General features: G+C 39.4%; 1 protein-coding gene across 13 annotated transcripts in view; it reads right to left on the bottom strand.

Moving 5' to 3' along the window:
* The window catches only part of SETBP1 (SET binding protein 1), a 269520-nt gene that overhangs the window by 53783 nt on the left and 195431 nt on the right, over positions 1–20306 (bottom strand). The window contains exon 6 of one of the 13 annotated variants that reach the window (XM_031597063.2): positions 8403–20287. The exons of 10 other annotated variants lie outside the window; for them this stretch is intronic. In XM_031597063.2, the coding sequence (XP_031452923.2) occupies positions 20070–20287 (218 nt within the window). In that variant the 3' untranslated portion in view covers positions 8403–20069. Of the gene's footprint in view, positions 1–8402; positions 20288–20306 lie in introns of those variants that run through there. 2 more of the 13 variants (XM_090131243.1, XM_090131241.1) reach the window with 2 other exon arrangements.

Raw genomic sequence — 20306 nt, 5'->3', positions numbered from 1 at the left:
TCAGAATCATTTTTTGCATGTGTGGTTTACTTATTTACATGTTGCTGTCTGTTTTCTTTGGAAAGTTTCAGATATCAGACAGGAGCCTATCCTCAGCCCAAGGTTAATACAGCAAACAAGGATATTCCTAGTACCTGTCCAGAAGTAGCTTACCCTCTGCCATACTCGTGACAAAAATGTCATATGCTATTGAAAAAAAATAATTTAAGAAAGTGTTGAAACTCTTAAGCTTGAGAAATGCCAAAATTCAGATTTTTTACAGAAACAGTTGTGATACTTGAAATAATAATTGATTGAAAACAGTTGCACTAAATTTGCATAATAGACAGAAAAAGTGGATCTAGCTTCTGCTGAAGTGGTTGACAGCATAAATAAAATATAATTGCCCTAAAAGTGAAAGAAAGAAAATATAATACTTCTTTTCATCTCTGAAACCCAAGTTATTCTTCTGGGGTAGTGATACGATCTTTCCTGAAAGCAAATAGCACTGGGGTCTAGCCTGCTGCCTGTCCTGTTTTCTCATGCAGCTTCACATCAAGCTTCCTCGGGTGGAGAAGCATCTCTGAGCCCCTTCTTCCATAAGCAGAGATGTTTAAGAACATGCCAGCAGCAGTGAGATGTGCTGTCAATCAGGGATCTCAGTCTCTTACTCATCCTCACAAATTCTCCCACCTCTCCAGCATACAGATCCTCTCCAGATCAACTTCACAGCCAGCTGCTGGGGTTGGTCAGTGGCTCCCAAGCATTCATTTTTCTGAGCTCATCTCAGCAGTGATTCTTTTGGTTGAGATGCACAGTTAATCACATCTAGGATTTGAGAAAGCCTGAGCTGGGGAGAGATAGATATCTCTCCAGTCATTCCTACAAATGATATGCCCCTGGCTTTTCCCAGGGAAAGTACGGCATCGCTGTCTGTCCCACACACTGCAAAGTCTCCCTCTAGCAAAACTGTTGTAATCAGCGCTGTTCAGCAAATCATGGCAGCTACCAACATGCTCATGCAGATGTTGTTTGCAGACTACTGGAGATTATGCCAGCCAGACACTTGGCACCATGATCCAATCTGGAAGATGAGGAGCTTTCTAGGCTCATATATAATATTCATTATTTTTGTATTTAATTAGAAAATTAACGCGACACATGAGGGAGACTGGTCAGTCAGCTAACATGGAAAATATTAGTGTAGAAAAAATGAATAGCCTGGCAGTTAAACATCTGTAACACTCACACACTCCCTGGAAACAACTTAGAAATAGGGTTATTCATTCAAATTTATCCCATGGTCCCTGGGCCCCATCGCGGTGGTTAAAAGTGGCTGAAACACTTTGCACAGCATGTCGCTGGATATGGGCACACTGTGGCAAACGGTGGCTATTTCTAATGCAGGCCTCTCCCAGCTAATAAAGTCCAGCAAACAGAGCTCAGAAACTCTGCAGAAATACTGTGATATGGGACATTTACCTGAGTATGAACTACCCAGAGACTGTTTTCACAGAATCACATAATTGTAGAAGGAGGAACCTCTGGAGATCATCAAATCCATCCCCCTGATAATGCAATTCACCTAGAGCAGAAAAGCATCCGGTGTGTTCTGAATATCACCAGACAAAACTCCATAAACCTCTCTGACAGAGCCTGTTCCAGTACTTTGTCACCCTCAAAGCAGAAAAGGTTTCCTTATGTTCAGATGGAACTTCCCATCCACTTGACTCTTGCCCGTTAGATATTTATCAAGATTGCTGATGGTGTTCTCTATTTCATCATCCAGGTCACTGATGATGTTAAAACAAGATAAGATGCAGTATTGATCCCTGGGGAAAACCTCTAGCCACATTCCTTCAACCAGACTCTGTACTGCTGATTACAACACTCAGTCAGCCAGTTGTCAATCCACCTCACTGTCCATTTGTGTATTCCACACTTCCTAAACTTACCCACAAGGATGTTATGGGAGACAGTGTCAAAAGCCTTGCTGAACTCTAGTTACATATAGCATCCGCTGCTCTCACATCATCTACCCAACTGGTTGTGACATCATAGAAGGCTGCCAGATTGGTCAAACATGATTTTCTCTCAGTGAATCCACACTGATTACTCCTGAAAACCTTTCATTTCTTAATGGTGGTTTCAAGAGGCATCTGTAGCATGAGAGGTTTAAGAAAACACATTTAGCGGGTCCTGGAAATCACTGTTTACAAATTCTGTTTTCTGCGTGCATTCATCAGTCTCCCACCAACACACCTTATAGCTGCTTGATAAAAACAAACAAACAAACAAAAACCCCACTAACAGGAGCTGTTGTCCCGCTGGTTGCAACATTCACCCAAGTCCCATTTTCAGGCAAACACTCTCAAATTCATCATTCATTCTCTTATACTGTTCTATGTACTGCTTGTATCTTTTCACTGTGTGTACACCAGAAATTAAATAAGCCAGCACCTATTTTCTGGCCTTGAAAGCAAGCAGATATCATGACTTCTTTTCTTAGCGCAAAATTTCCTACACACACCAGGGTAGCCTTATGTGTGTGTGAACAGTGCCTGTCTCATGATGTCCAATGAGTTACAATTTAGGTGTTATTTGAGGAGAGTCTACTTTGTACAGGCCAAGATGTCCTGGCAGAGGATACCAACAGCTAATGAAAATCATCTCCAATTCACATTCAATACACTGGTACAGATGTTGCCTTTCAGTCTGCAGCTTAATTCATTGATTCAACACCATTAAGATCAGCAGGTACATAGGAGATTTAGACTCATGTTTGCAAGGAAAAAAATCTCCTCTGACTCTTATCTTATGAGGTGATGGATCAAGTGTGACTATAGCAGGAGTCCAGAAGACTGGTTTCAACTGGCTGCCTAGCATTTGGATGGCCAAAGTCAGGCAGAAATCCCATGCTAAGGGATTAATGACTTCCTCCATTTTTAAATCTGAATGGTATTAAAACTAACCTCGATTTTGCAAGGCAAAGAAGAAATCTTACTAAGAACATATGCAGTTCAGCTCTTTCCTGTTAAGTTGCCATATGGCAGAGGAGTGATGAGAAAAAGAAAAATATTGACAGTGATGATATATCTCATTACAGAGCATACGGACCAAATTTTCCTCTCAGTTACACCAGTGAAAATCTGGAGCTGAACAGCCCTGACTCGATAGGAAAATCAGATCAGTCAGTGGATATACAAAGCCAATTATGAGAATGAAACAAAAGCAAACTTGAGAAACATTATGGTATAGTAAAAAAAGGCATGCAGTAGAATCCCAGAAGACAGGAAGTCATTGGACCCAACATGCTTACTCTTCCTTTGAAAAAAATCATACAATTTATAATAACCAAAAGTGGTCAGGATCTTGTTTTATGCCTGAAATTGGCAAACTGTATGAAAGCTGCCCAAAAACATCTGTTCTGGCTTCCAAACATTTATACAGCCCTTTGTTAGAGTACCAAAGATGGCATCACATCAATAGAAAGGAAGTGTTGCAGAAGAGAGCAGTACAAGGATACTAGAGGGAGTCCAAGTTTAACACAAGATCTACAATGTTTTACACACCAATAACTTCCATTTATTCCTTGCTGAACGTTTAGATGATCAAAACTATAAATGATATATGACAGATAAAACCAGCAAGTACTTCACAGAGTGAGAATGTGGGAGGTGGTGCATTCCTATTTCCACATTACTAGGAAATAGTCAGCTTAGCAGCAAAAGCTGCAACGATAGCATTGTTTGACAACCACATTATAAAGATACAAAAGAAAACACAGCAGAGAGGATTTCTGGAAATATAATTGGAAATGTGATGCTTACTTGAAGCTTACAAACAACTAGCAAAAGTATTTTACTTTCAGTAATCTTTTTTTACCCATTTTAAGATATGTAGAAGTATACTGAGTTTTCTTTGACCTGTATGACAAGATGGTGTCACACATAGAGCAGAAATATGAAACAAAAACTCAATCAAAAAACAAACAAAAAGAAAATCTCAAATAGATTTAACATCAACAATTTCACACAAAAAAAGAGTTAAATTGCAACTTAATAAATAAACTTTTTTTTTTTTTTTTTTTTTTTTTTCCCCTTGGAGGCCTATTAAGACTGAGGTTTTGCAAAAGATTTCAAAGACAAATTATAGCCAACTCAGTGTCCACAGTTTCTTTGGAAGAAGCATGGAACATTTGGCCAGAAGAAAGAGTGCCAACTATCCAGTGCAAAGCCTATACTTTAATTTGCAAAAGCAAAAAGCTGTGATTTATACCTCTGAAAGGAAGAAATAAAAAAAATGAAAAATCATAATAAAAAAAGAATCTAACAGTACATTCTGTGTAGGTTTATTATTTTGCCAACAGTTTGTGGGTTGGATGATGAGATACGTTCCTAAAGATTAGACATCACCATTTTTTTAAAACAAACAAAACAGCAGGAAAAATCAAAATTCCCCTAAAGCAGAGGCAGTCCTTGAAAAAGTTCAGAACTGTTGTGGCTTTCTCTTGGCTCCATTTTTTTTTTTTTTTTTTTTAAGAGAATTAATCAACCAACAGTGTTCATCAGCTTTGGCTCACAGATAGCATTTTTGCTTCCAGTTGAAGACAATTAGAGGCACAGTGTCAACTGATCATTAATTAGGTTGTATAAAGTTCAGTGGATACATATTGTTTTTGTGACATCAAAAAATTTGCATGAAAAATGGTGCTGTTACATGCAGATATTCCCTGTTTTTTTTTCTTTTAAACTCAACAGATTTAGTAGTTCAGGGGAAAGAAACTAAAGTATTTTTGAAAAGAAATGCACACTAAAAGAAAGTGGTATGGCTTCAGTGTCAAAATCAACTTGCAAACAAAAATCAAGCAGCGTAAATGAGAAATTGTCAGTCCATTCTTGTGCCTGATGGTATACTTTGTAGTACAGATAAGGGAAAAGAGTATTGATCTACATAAGTTTGAAGAATGAAAATATTTAAGAAGATGAAGATTTGGTCCTTTATATTTATTGCGACAATGTTGCATCGCTTTATTTTCCAGTATCATTTCTTCAGCCCTCTTAAGACATCAGAAATCTTTCAGTGAATGTCTCTGGTAGATGACAGACATATTCATGATAGATCCCCAGGAAATCACTCAAAACTTGGCCAGATATTATGGTTAGAATTTGATTATTATTATTATTATTATCTTTTTTTTTTTTTTTTTTCAGAGAAGGCTCTTTTTCATTGTCATGACTTCTCCCAGCCACCAAAGGCCTATTCTAACACTGCAAATTAAAAGTCAAAATAAATACATCATAAATACATTGTGCAATAAATACATTGTGCAATAGAAGAGCCCTGCCAAAGGGGAAAAAAAAAAAAAAAAAAGTGCAAGAAAGCCCAAAGGATGAAACAATGTCATTCTGCAGACTGAAAAATAACACTTATTACTGAAAAAAAGTACTCATATGCTGCACATTGTTAGTTCTTCTAGGTTTCTTGGTAGTTGATCTGGAAAATCTATTTCTTTAAACTTGCCTTTAAAATATCTCCTATAATCCCAGCTACAACAAGAGAGATTTCAGAAAGAAGAAACTACATTTAGGGTAATTCCAGGTACCTGTTGTAATGGTAATCACACTTTTCCAGTCTCAATAATTTGTGTGGGTTTTCAGAGCTCTACTGCCCATTTGTCCATCTCCACCTTATAGGTAGTTGCACATTAATAAGAACACATCTTTTTACATAAAATTAATCTCCCCTGGAAATATTCAGGCAGTGTGAAGGTACTTTTCCTTAGGTCCTGCCTGATATAGATCAGGATACACCCTTTCTGTAGTCTTAGCCCTGTCCACAATTCTATCTACTAGAGCCTCATGTTTTGTGATTCACTGCTATTACTCTTAAGCTGGTTTCCGTGAGGGCTTTCATCTTTAATGTTTTTATTCCTAATACATTAGTCTTATTTCAACTTTCATTTCCTGTGGCAGAATTTATCTGAAATATTATAAAGTTAAAATAAATAAATAAATAAATAAATAAAAAGCTTCTGAAGAGTAGTTGGTAAGAACACTTACTTCTGCATCAGGAGAGAAAAGGAAGGAATATAAAAACACCTGAGTGAACCTGTTAATCAGGGGGAAGGAGAAGGATTTGCATAGACCCAATGTGACACCATCTTCTTCTACATGCCTTCTTTTCCGTGTTCCTCAGATGGGATACTAGATGAGATGGATATAACATAGCAATTACTGTGTCCTTATGAAATATGGTAATTGAATATATCACAGAAGTGTAGTACATCAGGCTGACACGTGCTCACAGAAATACATGTAGCTGATCAGTCTTCATGGCAACAGGAATTTTCTTATTTGCGTGTTATTTCACAAACAGCACTTTTTAAAACATTTTGTTCCTCCTTATTTTTTCTCCCACATATTCAATTTTGTATTATTTCCTAGGATCTCTTAAACTAAGATTATGCCCCACTGGCAAATTTTCTTATAGGAGTATCATAGTCATCAAGAGAACAATGTCATTTGGATGAATTAGGACTCCCTTATGAACCCTCATAAGAGCTGGAAAATGTACAATGTTCTTACTGAAAGGTAACCTAGCTTGTGATTTTGTCTTTTAAAGTAAAATATTAGGGTTGTTTTAGAGATTTGGAGCACTTCTAGTCCTGGGAAAGAGAGCACCATTACTTTCTTAGGCTATCAATATATATTTGTGGGGCAGCAATAACTCCTCTGGTGAGTTTCATGTTCCCATTCAAATATCTTTGCTTGTTTAAAACAAGGCAAGTATTAGAAAATGATACTATGCTACATATTAAAAATAAAGTGTCTTGACAGTTGAGTTAAAATAAGCACTGCTACTAGTCTGATGTAAATAGTTAGGAAATCATATCCTAACAATGACTTCTATTGCCCCTGGGCATGATCACTCAGGGGGAGAAAAGGCACCTGCTCTTCTTTAGTCACTTACCACTGCTGGTGAAAAAGTCTCTGGAGAGACAATGCTTGTCTGCGGAGAAAAGGTCAGGACTGCTCTATTTCTGTCTTTCGTAACTCTGTATAACTTTGTGGTTGACACTGCAGTAAGAATTACTGACACTTGTGCACAATGATGCATTAAAATCTGTTGCAATTAGCTGCTTCTCGCTTTGATGCTGACCTCCTGGCATTAGACCTTCTGCACCTTTGTTTATCTGCCCGTAAAATGAGGATAAAGATATTGACCTCTCTTGTAAAACCAGTCTGAGATTTACTGCTGAGAAGAACCATGTACAAGTTAGGTAAAGTATTTAGCACCCAGTAACTCACATGAAGCGAACACAAATTCCTCTGTCTTGTCAGTTCACTTCTGTCTGAACTTGACTCAAAAAGCCTAGTTCATATGAGATACTGCTGACCACCAGAGAGTTTACACTGGTAAAATTTTACTTAGCTTTCAGAGTACCTCCAGTTATCCAGTTATTCCCCAGTTATCAATTTCCCTTGGGAGAAACAGTAAATCCTACCTTTGCTGAGGGTATGATGAGGGGATGATAATAACAAAAATTATTATGTTTTCTAATCACAGCAATGGCTTGGAAAAATTACTTCTTCTTCTGTCCATAGCCAAGGGTTGTTAGTTTGGTCCAGTTTAGCTGACTAAAGATTACAAAGACAATGCAGTGAGGGCCAGATGGCAAGGCAAGATCCTTCCTGCACAATGTCAGGAGCAACACCAGCTGACAGTACTATATTATACTGTCAGGTATAAAGAAGCTGCTTCTGGTCCAGTAGACCTGATGACAAGACCCCATGACCCACATGCATGGCTATAAAGCCTCCTCCCCCTGAGACCTCAGATTTTTATGGCTAGTTGGACATCAGTATCCCTTGAGTGTTTAGAGATATCACTCAGTTTTATCTTATTTAGCGGGAAATGTTTCCCCTTTCTCCTGACTTAGCCCTGTAACATTCACCTGTTTCACCTGCAAATGCATGCAAAGTGCTTAGTGAGTAGTAAGATTATAGCATTCTTCATTAAGAATTTAAATATAGAGAAAATTAAATCTGACTTGAAATCTAATAATTTATTTTGTAATTTGATGAAATGGTGTGACCTATCAAGGGACTTAATCCAAAGAGTTTTGTGTGCTAATCTGATGCTGGGCACACAGAAGGACTTCAGGAATACCAGCTTCTCTTGGGAATCTTGCCCACCACTGAAACTGCATGGCTATAATTAACATCAATCACGCTAGCAAAATGGAAGACCAAAAGATACTTAAGGGACCACACTGCTCAGGATGAGCACCAGTGCTAGGCAGAACTGTCACTGGGGAGTAATTAGGTCTTCTGCAAATCCTAGTAGGACTCTCACATCTCCAACTACCTTCTGGCACATCTCTCTTTAACACTGAGCACAAACTGTGGAGTCCAGAAATACATGGGTCAACACTGAGAAACAGGATTAAAAAAAAATTAAAAAAGAGCTTCACTCTTGGAGTGAAAAGCAATTTCCCTTCCGTGGAACATTTTAACAACTGTAAATATATCAATACTGTCCACATTTTAAATAGGCTTCTTTGTAATTCACAATGCTTTAGAGAATGTATCTTCACTGCTCTCTATCCAGGTATGATATGAAAGTGAAGCAGAAGTGCCATATAGTCATAATAATACACTCCATTTATAGATCTCATTTCATTTCCATCATTTCAAAGCCTTGCCAGTATTAATTAATTAAAATCTTGCAACAGCGCTTTGAGTTAGGCAAGGTCTATTATACCATTATATACGTAGGTAAACGTGGAGACCCTGGAGGTTAGATTGAGAGTGCTTGCTTTAGGCACTCAATTTATATGTTGCAACATCTATAGAAGAATAGGTGCTTGGTTCCAGCAGAATGATTCAGATCACTTAATGTATGTGCCTACGCAAACTGCATAAGCAATGCAGAGACAGATGCCTCTGAAGCAGCAAAGTTCACACATTTCTCCACTGATAGAACGGTGAGCTGTGGTGCCTCCATGGGATGATTTAGTGTGGTTGAACACAGCTACCCAGGTATAGGCAATAGGAAATATCATTCTTGGGACTGTGGCCAGGTAAGCGCTCTCCTATCTACATGGGATTCCAAATGCAAATTCCCCTTTGAAGGGCAAGCACCTGTGTTGAGGGATAAGTGGGAAGAGGAAGCACAAGATATTGGTGGTTTAAGAAATAATACAGAAACTAGAAAACAAGAAGCAGGCTGTCCAGCCCAAACAATACAATCCCAGTATTCCCACTTCCTGGGACAATAGCAGGCTATAGGTGAGACTGGGGAAGCAGTGCTGACTCCTCCTCCTGAAGCTTTACTTCTCAACAACCAGAAACATAAGATGGAAATGCTAAACTGTGTCATCGCAGTGGAAGGGGAAGCTTTTTGATCATCAGCTTTTTAGAGCTCTGTCATTGAAAGACATGGAAACAGACCAGGGTACAGGAGGTCCCTTGTGTTCAAGGCTTACCTGGCAGTTATGAGTGCCCAGATGCTTCCACATTGCCACAGTTTTTCCATGTCTCTCTCCTACTTCCGGTGTCCAGATCCTTCACACTCTGCACTTGTTAGCTAGAGATATTACAGAGTCATTTGGTCCATCCAAGAGGAAAGCTGGGCATGACCAAGAGAGCAGCATGCTCTAGGTTCCACACCAGAAATAGTATGGAGACAATGCCTAGTGAAAATGAGGATCAAGACCTGGGCAGCGTACTTTGGTCTATCTACAGGAGACACTGACAGCCCTCAGCTGTGTGATCATCAGCCTTCTTGTAACAAGCAGTTCAAAGATAGTCTTTCTTCCTGACTTGGCCCACAAAACCAGTAAAAATATGCCCTGATTTTCACTTGTTGAGGTGTTTCATTCTAGCTTAATATCATCCAAAAACAATGGTTTTGATCAGACTGTAAGTCAGTGAAGTTGTCCCTTTTCAGCACCTCACAAAAAATATTAGTGTTGCTTGGTGCTATACACCTAACTGCTTTGAGTTTTCAATCACTGAGCACACGTGAAACCTTATGCTTACGTTTTTAAGTTACTCTTAAATCTAACATGTACTGTACAGATTCATATACTTTTCTGGTTTCTCTGGAAGGTAAGTGCTACTTGAGATGAAAAGGATGGAGCCATTCCCTGGGACTTAGATACACCCAATTCACTTATGTGCAGACTCCAGTTGACTCATGGATGGTTTAAATCACATTCACTGACTTGTTCAGACTAGGCAACATCTCAGAAGCAGAACCAAGAAAAAACTCAGAAGTCCTTAATCTGAGTTTGAGCCTGATTTATTATCATTTTTACCTTCAAGGGGTTTCTTTAATCTCAGCAAGACTCTTTCCTGGGTAGCAATATAGAAGAATTTGGGTTAATGCATCCTGCTCTACCCACATAAGAGTAGCTCCTATTAGTGTTTTAGTAGTTGCCCTTTTTTGCAAGAACTTGCAGAACTAACTTGGCTAAACTTTTAATGGATATGCTTCTAGTGTGGGAGGAAATGTTAAGCACTGCTTATTGTTACTTAGCATTACACACCCAAATGCCATAACTCTATCCAGAGTTTGCAAGCATCTAGCTACTTTACTATCTACCGCAGCATGCCATATCACACATACAATCTTCCTTACTGCCTAAAGTAATGTCATGATGCACTGTAGGAGCTGAAAAATGCTTGTTTTGCAAAATGCATGCATTGCTTCAGATTGCAGTGAATCCATTTAACAGATCAGGCAACAACCATTAATTTTAGTGCAATAGATTTCTCTGCTCTTCTTATTTACCAAGAAGCTGCCTCACCAGATCAAATCAATGAAATTGCAACAGACTGCCCAGCATAGTGTCAGCCAATATCTGCCTAGCATCTCAGAGAGGTATCTATTATAAAACGCCTCCAGTTTCTTTTCTGCCACATCTCTACCACTCAGTCTGTTCTGCTGGAAATAGTAAAGTTAAATTTTTCCAATGTACTTGGCTGAGTCAGATGTGCTTTTGGGCAGTCATGCACAGGCGCACGTATTGACTGCTTTGCTAGCAGTAACTTTGGCCCTGCTGTGCCAAAGGAGATGTGCTATTGTCCTTGGGTGCACTTCTTGAGGCCACGTGTGGGGCGTACACAACTCCACCCTCAGCTGAGGTAGGAAACTTGTTCAAAGTGGTTTTGAGGTTTTGTTAAGAAGCAAAACAGGAAATCTGCATGAATTTGGAGTTTAACTATTTTTTAAAATTTCTTGCTCTCCTAGGATATATATTTTTTTCCTAATAGAAAATAAGTATCAGAATGACAAATATTCTGCAACTGAGCACGTCCCAGTCCTGGGATAAGCCCAAGCTTTTAGTGGTAAAGAATGAACTTCAGGCAGCAAAGAGATCCTGGAGTAGGCTTGGGAATTTTTCCTTTCTTTTTAAAGCAAACCAAGCAACTCAAAGTCTGTGTCAACTTATTCAAGTGATCTTATGCCAACTAATCATAGCTGGCATAGAAAACAATGCTGACTGTTGCTCCTTTCTCTGCCTACACTTGAGGGAAGGAAGGCCAAAGGCATAGAGCTGAAATGGCAATCCTGTTCCATCTGGAGCAACCTTGTATCCTCAGACAAGCTGCTTTGGAGCAGAGGAAGGACCACCAAATGGCTCCTAAAAAAATCAGTGAAAAGGGCAACAAACACATCAGTGGGGTAGAAGCCAGAGAAAGCTTTCAGGCAGAGAAAGAGTTCATTTAAGAGCTACATTCATGGTTCAGTTGATGCATAGGTGATTAGAATCTCCTTTTGCCCAGAATGAGGAGCATCAACAGAAGCCCAATTGGCAAAATGTGCTTAGCCCTGCATGCAGTACTTCTGTCACTGCTGAAGACATCTAGGGCATCTAGTGCCGCTTGTCCCTTTGGTCCCTAGCCTTCCCTTTGGTAGCCATGAACAGAATAAATGTCTTGGTAACATGGCCTCTCCCCACCCCTAAGAAAGCTATGATGAAACAACCAAGTCATCTTAAAATGCCAAGCAGCCCAGGAACGGCAAAATATTTCCATTACACTGGCCCTAGAATGGGACCTAATGACAAATATCTCCATCACCAGAATTGCAGATCGCTGTGTGCATCTTCTCAATGCGCTGCTGATTCACATGCTATGACACCACTAAGCAAAGCTTACATAGATGTCTCCGCTACTCTGTTTTTAGCACTACATAACAGCATATTTGGGTAGATTCTGTAATCAGATATGTAGGTGTCACTCTGCAGTAAGACCAGCAAGGTACTCACAGATATGATACAACTTGGCTGTAATATACCTTGCAGTTGGTATTACCTCAGAAAATTACCCACAGTTTGCTCCCCGTTTGTTTAAGTTGCCTATGTGAGTTACGCAAGGCCCCAGCAACACTGCTGATGCAGCATCACTCTGACATCAGCACTTCTATTTGATTTTCTGTCACTGTTCTTACAGATTAAATTTCAACCAGTGACCTACAGCTTGATAGCTCATTAGCAAAACCCTTCAAGCCATCCAGTCCCGCCCTTGCTTGACAGTTAACTCTACATTGCACACACTCCTGAAGCCTTCTAAAATCTGCACTGCCCCATGACAAAGCTCAGTCAATCTCACTGCTGCTGCAAAAGCCCATGAATGGTCCCACCCATGTGCATGTCTTCAGTGAAAAATCACTGCCAATCACTCTTGTGAGTCCTTACATCTTAAAAACTACAAGGACAGTCAAAATTTTTCTCTCTCATACCTCTTCTCAGCCCTTGACCTACAGGAGAATTATTTGGACATTCTTCTTGGTGAAATCTTAAAACGTAGCATTCTTACTCATTTCCTTGTTTAGCATCATTACTACAGTCCCGTACATGGAGGCAACTAGAAAACATTCTTCTGGCTTTCCTTTTCTGTAGCAAATTAACATGTTCTTGGTAGGCAGTGGGAATAGAAAAGCCAGAGCAGAGTATGCTCAGGAGGTCAGAGAGCCCAGTTCTCAAATTTTAGATGGGATACATGTTGCCTTGAAAGCCTTATGATCCAACTCACTGGCAGATGTCTAGAACTCAACTCTTCCTGTGCCCAGATTTGTGTCCCAGTGACAGGCAGGTTAACAGTGACACTGCAGTATAGACACTGCTTCATTCCACTCCCTCCTTGCATCTGACCAGACATCTTGTCCTGCACTTAGCTTACCAATGCATTCAAATAGGAAACAATATGCTTTTATACTGGGTACAGTCCAGAGCTATAACACATATTTTTCTTTTTAGTCTTCTTAAAACTGCAACTCAGCCACTGTCAAAACCATAACCAGTCCTCTCCCTCCAAGCCAATGAAATCTTCTCTACAAATACTGAACTCAGGTTGGCTTTGGCAGCTCTTGAGGCACTAGACAAACAGAGCTCTGCTGCATGGGATCTGTCCACCAATGGACTCTTCCCACCCCCACACCCTCATTTCACCTCAACAGGAACTTCTCTCCTTAAAGGTTGAAATCAACTTTGCTGACTTCAATGGAGAGATGCTTGATTTATGTGGGGCTGAGAAGCGAATCAGGCTGTGATTCTTTATTGCCTTTTAAAGCCAAGAGCCCAGCAGAAGCCAATTGTGTCTGACGTGAAGCTGCTGCACACCCAACGTGGAATCTGCACAATTCTATAAACCAGCAGTGGTCTAAATAAAAACTTCAAACAAGACATTCTGGCATTGCCCAGAAAGAGTGAAGATAAACAGCTGGGAGCCGCCAAGTTGTGAAGGAAGAACTGCTTGACTGTTGGGCAGAGAGTAAAGTAAGAGGCAGAAATTAGGCAGGGTGCTGGGAGGCTTGTAACACTCCCAGTAAGCAAAGGGGTCACAGTGTTTAATCTGATTAATTCGTCACTAGTCCAAAAGACTTTGTATTGAGCCTCAGGCAGTGCAATAAACATACAATCATTAAGAGAGGAAATAAAATATTGGTTGGGTGGTAAATACTCTAGCTCTCTCTCCCACTCCAGCTTCTCTCATTTCTTCTCTCCTTGCTTGGTACAAATAATGGAGGCAATAAAATAAGTGAGTGGCAGCATTAAACAACAACAAAAAAAGCTCACTGTATTTCAAATTTCCCATCAAAATACTTTCAAGGAAATCTTTGACTTGTTTTCCCCATTAGTCTTGCCTTTCCTCAGCAGTCCATTCCTCTAGGAATTACCATGGATAGGATGGAGCAACATCTAGACCAGTTTGGCTTCTCTTGTCAAGACTGGCAGAAGACTTAGTGGAAAACAGCAAAAAGGACACTTATCCTAAGGTACTTTTGGAGGCCATTTCAGTAGTCTCAGTTGTACATATAAGCATCCAGGGGCCCAAACTAATGCTTTTATGAATGCAATTGTATTTACAAATAATGGGATTTTGCAAAGATCTGACGCTGAGTTTTACGGGCCAGATGGCATAAATACCCTGTAACTGTACAGTGCCCGTCCCTCACTACAAAACACAGCAGGGAGGACAACTGGCCCAGTGACATTGGAGGTTAAAAAAACAGTTGCAGCTGCTTAAAGCTATGTAGAAGCATAGGGTATCCGAGGATACCATACCAGATCAAGAGCTGGGAGAAGAGAGCATGACTAATGCTCTATACATCCTGGCAAGTGATGCTCATGTCTGGATCTTCTCCCATCCACTTCAAGTACTGCTACTTCTCCTGCATCACACTTGCTGGGCACCAGTTTGTATCTTACCTCAGCACAGCTCTCTACAACTGGAAACAGTTTTTACTCCCCTTTCCAAACAGAATATGTTGTTTAGACATTTTCTGGAGTCACATGAGAAGATTACATTACCTGAGGTGGGTCTCCAAACTCCAGTTCACACATCAGCCTACATCTGCATCTCTACACTTATTGCCGTGTGACACTCAGGTTCCTTTGAGACAAATGTTACTAAAGAAAGCAAGGTGACTTCAAATTGATAATACACAATTTTTTTTTTTTTCTTTCACTTATTTGTCTCTTCTCCTCCCTTGTTCCAAGATGTAAATGCAAATCTATGAGTATATACAGAAGACCTAGTCAGTATACAGTCTATATTATAGGCATTCATATCACGTATGTAAGCTAATCAAATAAGAATTTTTTCATCAAATATGATATTGAGCCAGTGTTTCCACTATTCCTAAGGTGATATATTCACTAGAGAATAATGAATCAGTCCTGTAAATCCAGTACCATAAAAATATTATTCATGCAAATTATTATAGGAAAATCAGCAAAGTTTGATTAATAAGGCGGTTGACTAATCTTATTTGACTGGGTCTTCTACATACATTCAGAAGGAGAAATAAATTTATCACTAATGGAAAGTAGTAAAACTTTGATTAAGTCTTCATGATAATTATCTAGAGGAACAAATACTGGTTCTGTGAAAACAACAAACAGCTCCTCACAGCGGTTTTGCCAATATTTCACCATGTTTGTTTTTGTTCATAGGAAGTCCTGTTCTAATCCACAATAATGCATTTGACTTCTGGGAGAAAATGGCCAGAGATTTATTCTGTGATATGTGGAAATGGCCCTTTCTAGCAGAAAACTGAACCATAAAAGGGAGTTTTGTCAGAGAAGACATCTCATCTGGATATATGCCACTCATCAGCAGAGCATGGTTATTTATATTTATAATAACATTAGACAAATCCTGTTCATTTCCTTGATCGTCACTTCTCCCTTGTCCCAGTTAGCCTCCTGCTCTCCCCTTTGGAAGATCTATTCATCCAAAGTAAGGCTTTTTAACAGAAACAAGTGCAATTTTAAATAAAGATAGTAAAAACAACTCTAGGCAAACACAGCATAAAATCATGGATTTACTAAATGCATTTAACATATATGTACATATGCACCATCCCTCTTCTCCTCATCAAATCATACAGCCAAAGGGTTCTTGCTGTGCAAAGCCCACTCCAACTATAACTGGTGAACGAGGTGAAACTCCTTCAGAATTAACCAGCACCATACATAATATTGCTAAAGAAAAGTCAAATTTGAATAAATTGAGCTTGTAGCACTGTTGGCCCTTGGAAATGGAATAGGTGAAGGTGACTGTAGGCAAGTTAAACTCCAGTTTGTAAAACATGTTTGCCATGCTAACTATCCAGCATTCGGAGACTGATGATTGCTACCTTGCTAATAACTGCATATAATTAACTTTACATTCCTGTAAATTTACTGTGCGTAGTGTCTGTGCTATATCTGATGAAACTCATGTTTCAGTAAATCCATGACCTATTTGCTGATCTTTCAGTTATTATGTCTACTATGCAAGACAACCTTTGCTTGTATAATCATCAGCTTAAAAAAAAAAAAAAAAAGCAGAAAAAGTCTGAGCATAAAGTAGCAAAGACATCAATTAGATTCACTACAAAGAAATGAATAAATATATTCCTATGTATAATGGCTTTTGTCCTGTGCTTCACCATCAGCTACATCCTGGGCTGTCATGATTGTAACTAGGAAATAATCAGGCAGTTTGTATAGATAAGATGGCATATCTGTCTATACAATCTTGAACGTAAAACATGCTTTTCCTTATTTTTCCAACTTATGGAAATCAAATAGAAGTAACTCCCTACTCTTTTCAAGGCACAGTTTATGGCATCAGGACTGTGTATCAGCAACACAAGTCTCTTCCTCTGCACTACGTATGAAAATGAAGCAGGCTGATGTGACTAGGCAATGAGAAATTTGCTATGAGGACCTCTTTTAAACAGCTCTGTTCTGTCTCCCAAGCCCATCTGTGTCATCAATCTGTGGCCTCTCCCTGGGACCCTCACCAGGGGCTTTAGCAGCAAATGCAGAGCAGATGAAAAGATCAGCCACCCAGCTGTGCACAGTGCCTCAGGTCATGGAGTGCAGGAGGGACTCCAATATTTTGCAAATGCACGAGGTGCACCTCTGTCTGTGGAGTATAGGAGGAGGAGAGAGAAAACTGAGTCAGTGCTTAGTGCTCACAGCTGGAGAGATCTCTTTTGGATGTGTAGTGACAGCGTAGGCAATGCAGAATCTGAATCACCTTCTGCTATATCCTTGCCTACTGAGTTGACCAATGCCATGCGTCTCATCTTCTGTATCAGCTAAGCAAGCAAGTAGGGTTCATTAAGGTGTTATCAATTCATCCTTTTAAATGCAGCAAGTTTGGGTTAGCACAAAGAATATTACATGTAATTTTAATTTCTTAAAAATACAGCAGGAAGAAACTGGTTGCAGGCAGAGGGTGAGAAGAAAGATGGAATAATTATCTAGTTTTTATGAAGAGAATATCCAGAATAGGTGGAGAAACAAGCAGAGCATTTATAAAACATATCTACACATTTGTAGAGCACTTTTAAACACAAGAGGTCCCAGGATGAGTAAATTAAGCTAGAATTTCCCCTGTACTGAATACCCAGTGACGGCCCTGTGCAGATCATGGATGTTTGCTGTGGCCAAGGAAGTTGGCACTCCTCCTGTGTGATCCTTCAATCTGGTAGAGATTTCCAGCTCCTCCAGAAAGAACGTCGAACAACTTTTCTGATCATTCTAAATTGTAAAGTTATATGTAGGCTTTAAGGTTATCTGACAGGATTGTTTTCTTCCATACACATGACCTATGAGTAGCTAGGTGCTGTTCTAAACAAAATAACACTAAAAAAACTACACTACAACAGCACCTGCAACCAGCACACTGCACTGAAGCTAATTACTGTGCTTGAATGCTGAAGAACACTAACTGGTTCTATCATCACTCTTATCACAGATATCTCAACAAAGCGTGGGTAGATTTTGCTCCATATTTCATCTCCAGCAACATACTATGAAGTTGCAAATGTCATTACCGAGCATGCCAAAATGCCCATGTAGTGAATATAACACTGAAATCATGATGTAAATCTATTTTCAGCTTTCATCTGAATATTCAGGATGTCTCTTCTTATCTCTGTTATATATTATTTTTATATAGCAAAAAATGACAAATCCTGAATGGCAAGAACTGTCAGGCTGAGTAACTGCCTCCTGGGACAGAGCTGCATGCTCTCATAGGATTTCCCCTCTACCCTCCCTTGTTTTACCTTTTTTTTTTTTTTTTTTTTAAATGATTAGTCAATCAGTGTTTAGCCACCTCAGGGGAAAGCAAGGTGAATTAGGAGAAAAAATGCCAAGGTTATCATGGAAAAGTTTAATCCCTCCTCAGTGGGAACCAGTTAATAGCTACGGCTAGACTCAAATATGGACCTCTGTTGGGAATCCCAGTGAAGGTCAAAGGCAGAGAGGAAAAAAAAGCTGCACTGAGATCTTAGACAGTCACAAGCAAACAGATGTTCCTAGGTTTTAAATGAACAGTCTTGGCTCCAGGTCTTTCTTGGAAGAGATACTTAGTTTTAGCGTTTTTCCTTGCAAAGCAAGGTATGACTCTAGTTAGCTGGCTTTGCTTAGCTAACTGCTGATGATTTTTCCATCTAAATAATAGCTTAACAATGAAGAAACCAGTTCATAATCTGTGACTTGATGGATTAGGTCATGGGGAATGATGTGCAGTTGCAATCATGAAAATTAAAAATAAATAAAAATAATTTGTGTGTAAATGAGAAACAGTTTTAAAAGTTTAAACAGTAAATTTGATGCCTATTGCAAGACCTCCATCTTATTCATTTTCATGGTCAAATATACAGAAGGAAAATGGCAGGAAATTGATTTTTTTTCTTAGCAAATCCTAGTCCCAGATCAGCCTGGTGGGGATCACATCCCTACTTTGAAAACTCATTTGGGTTCACCAGTGCTAATTTTTTCTTGTCAGTTTTCTGTGCCTGAGTGAAATATATTGAACTGGAAAAACAGGCTTAGCAGACATATTCTGTTCAGAAGGCAGAGACTGTTATCAAACTGTGAAATCAATAGCTTTCAATAGACAATAGAAGTAACCTAATCAAAAATCCCAAAGACTTTCGTTTGCTGAAACACAACTTCCTTGATGCAATAGCTTACAGAATGCTTGCTGGAGAATGATTTTGTTCTTTGACAGGTATATAACAATTCTCATTCTAACTTGGGTTTGAATTCAGTCTCTTTTCAAGATTTTCTTGTTTCTCATTTCTGGGTGTCACAATTGGTCTGATATTGTATGATACAGCAAGTGGAGGAGTTTTCATGGGATAAGCTCCCATTTCAGACTGATTTTCATCATAACAGCCCAGATCTTGGACTCAGTGAAGGAAATGGAAATGTCTAGATGGCTTAAGTATGAGCAGTCTTTGGATCTCAATCAGATATAAGTCAATAAAAATCTGGAAAGGTTCACATTGGCTGGTTATATACATTCTTTGCTCCTTCTCTGTTCTCTATTGATTCTCTTTTTTGTTTTGTTTTGTTTGTTTTGGTTTGGTTTTGAGGCTAAATTATGTTTCTTTGAAGCTGTTTTCCAGCACATCAGAATCTCATCTACTGATGGTTGTTTCAGCCCTTTCCCCAACTAGTATGAAACCTACTTTCTGATAAATATATGGTGGTGCAGGAGCACTGGGCTCGCTCCCAAGGTAAATTCAGCAAAACACCTGCCTCTGTCATCATGAGGGCAGCTCCCGATTGTAAAGTACAGTTCAGTCTTTCAGGCAAGATTCAGATTCTTTCCCCCCTTCTCAACTCTGTGGGAGAGGAACAATGACCTTAGTATCCAAAAGAGTTTTTTCCTTCCCTATAAACCTAGCTTATATTTCCAAGTCATACATCCTCAAACTCTTTATAGCCAGTCAGGGTTTATTGTTTCCATGACACCAGTCCCTTCTTTCAACCACTTGATTCCAGGATAATTAGTTTACATCACACCTACCAACCAGAAGTGAGAGATTCACACAATGATTGTAGCGAGGGACTCTATATATTCAGTGTAGCCATCAACATCTTAGGTCCCTCTGGATCAGTGGTACACCATACTAGTCAGGGAATACTGATCCAGCTCCACAGCTTCCCATACATCTTTGTCAGCCCTTCAATAAATGGACTTTGTACACTTTGTGGGTGAGAGCAAAGAAACTCTTCTCAGCGCTGTGGCTGTACTCCCAAAGGCTGGGCAACAACTATCACCTTAAGACATTAGATCCGAGTAAGAGAGTTTCCTGCTTTGCCAGCAGGTTTTGTAATCGCTGCTGTTGTAGAACATGATGGGGACACTTTTGCCAAAAGTGCAACAAGCAAGGATAAATACACAAGGTGAAAAGAAATATTCATAAATGCTGTCTAACAATCCAAATACTTGTGTAGGTCTCAACATGTGGCCAGCTTTCTTGTCAGTATCCCTAAAGTCTAGATGGGAAATGAGAAT

Source organism: Phasianus colchicus, chromosome Z (genome assembly GCF_987193195.1).
Source record: "Phasianus colchicus chromosome Z, bPhaCol1.hap1.1, whole genome shotgun sequence".
In the NCBI taxonomy this organism is placed as follows: Eukaryota; Metazoa; Chordata; class Aves; order Galliformes; family Phasianidae; genus Phasianus; species Phasianus colchicus.
The sequence above is the reverse complement of the archived record's forward strand: the minus strand, read 5'-3'. Positions and strand labels throughout refer to the sequence as shown.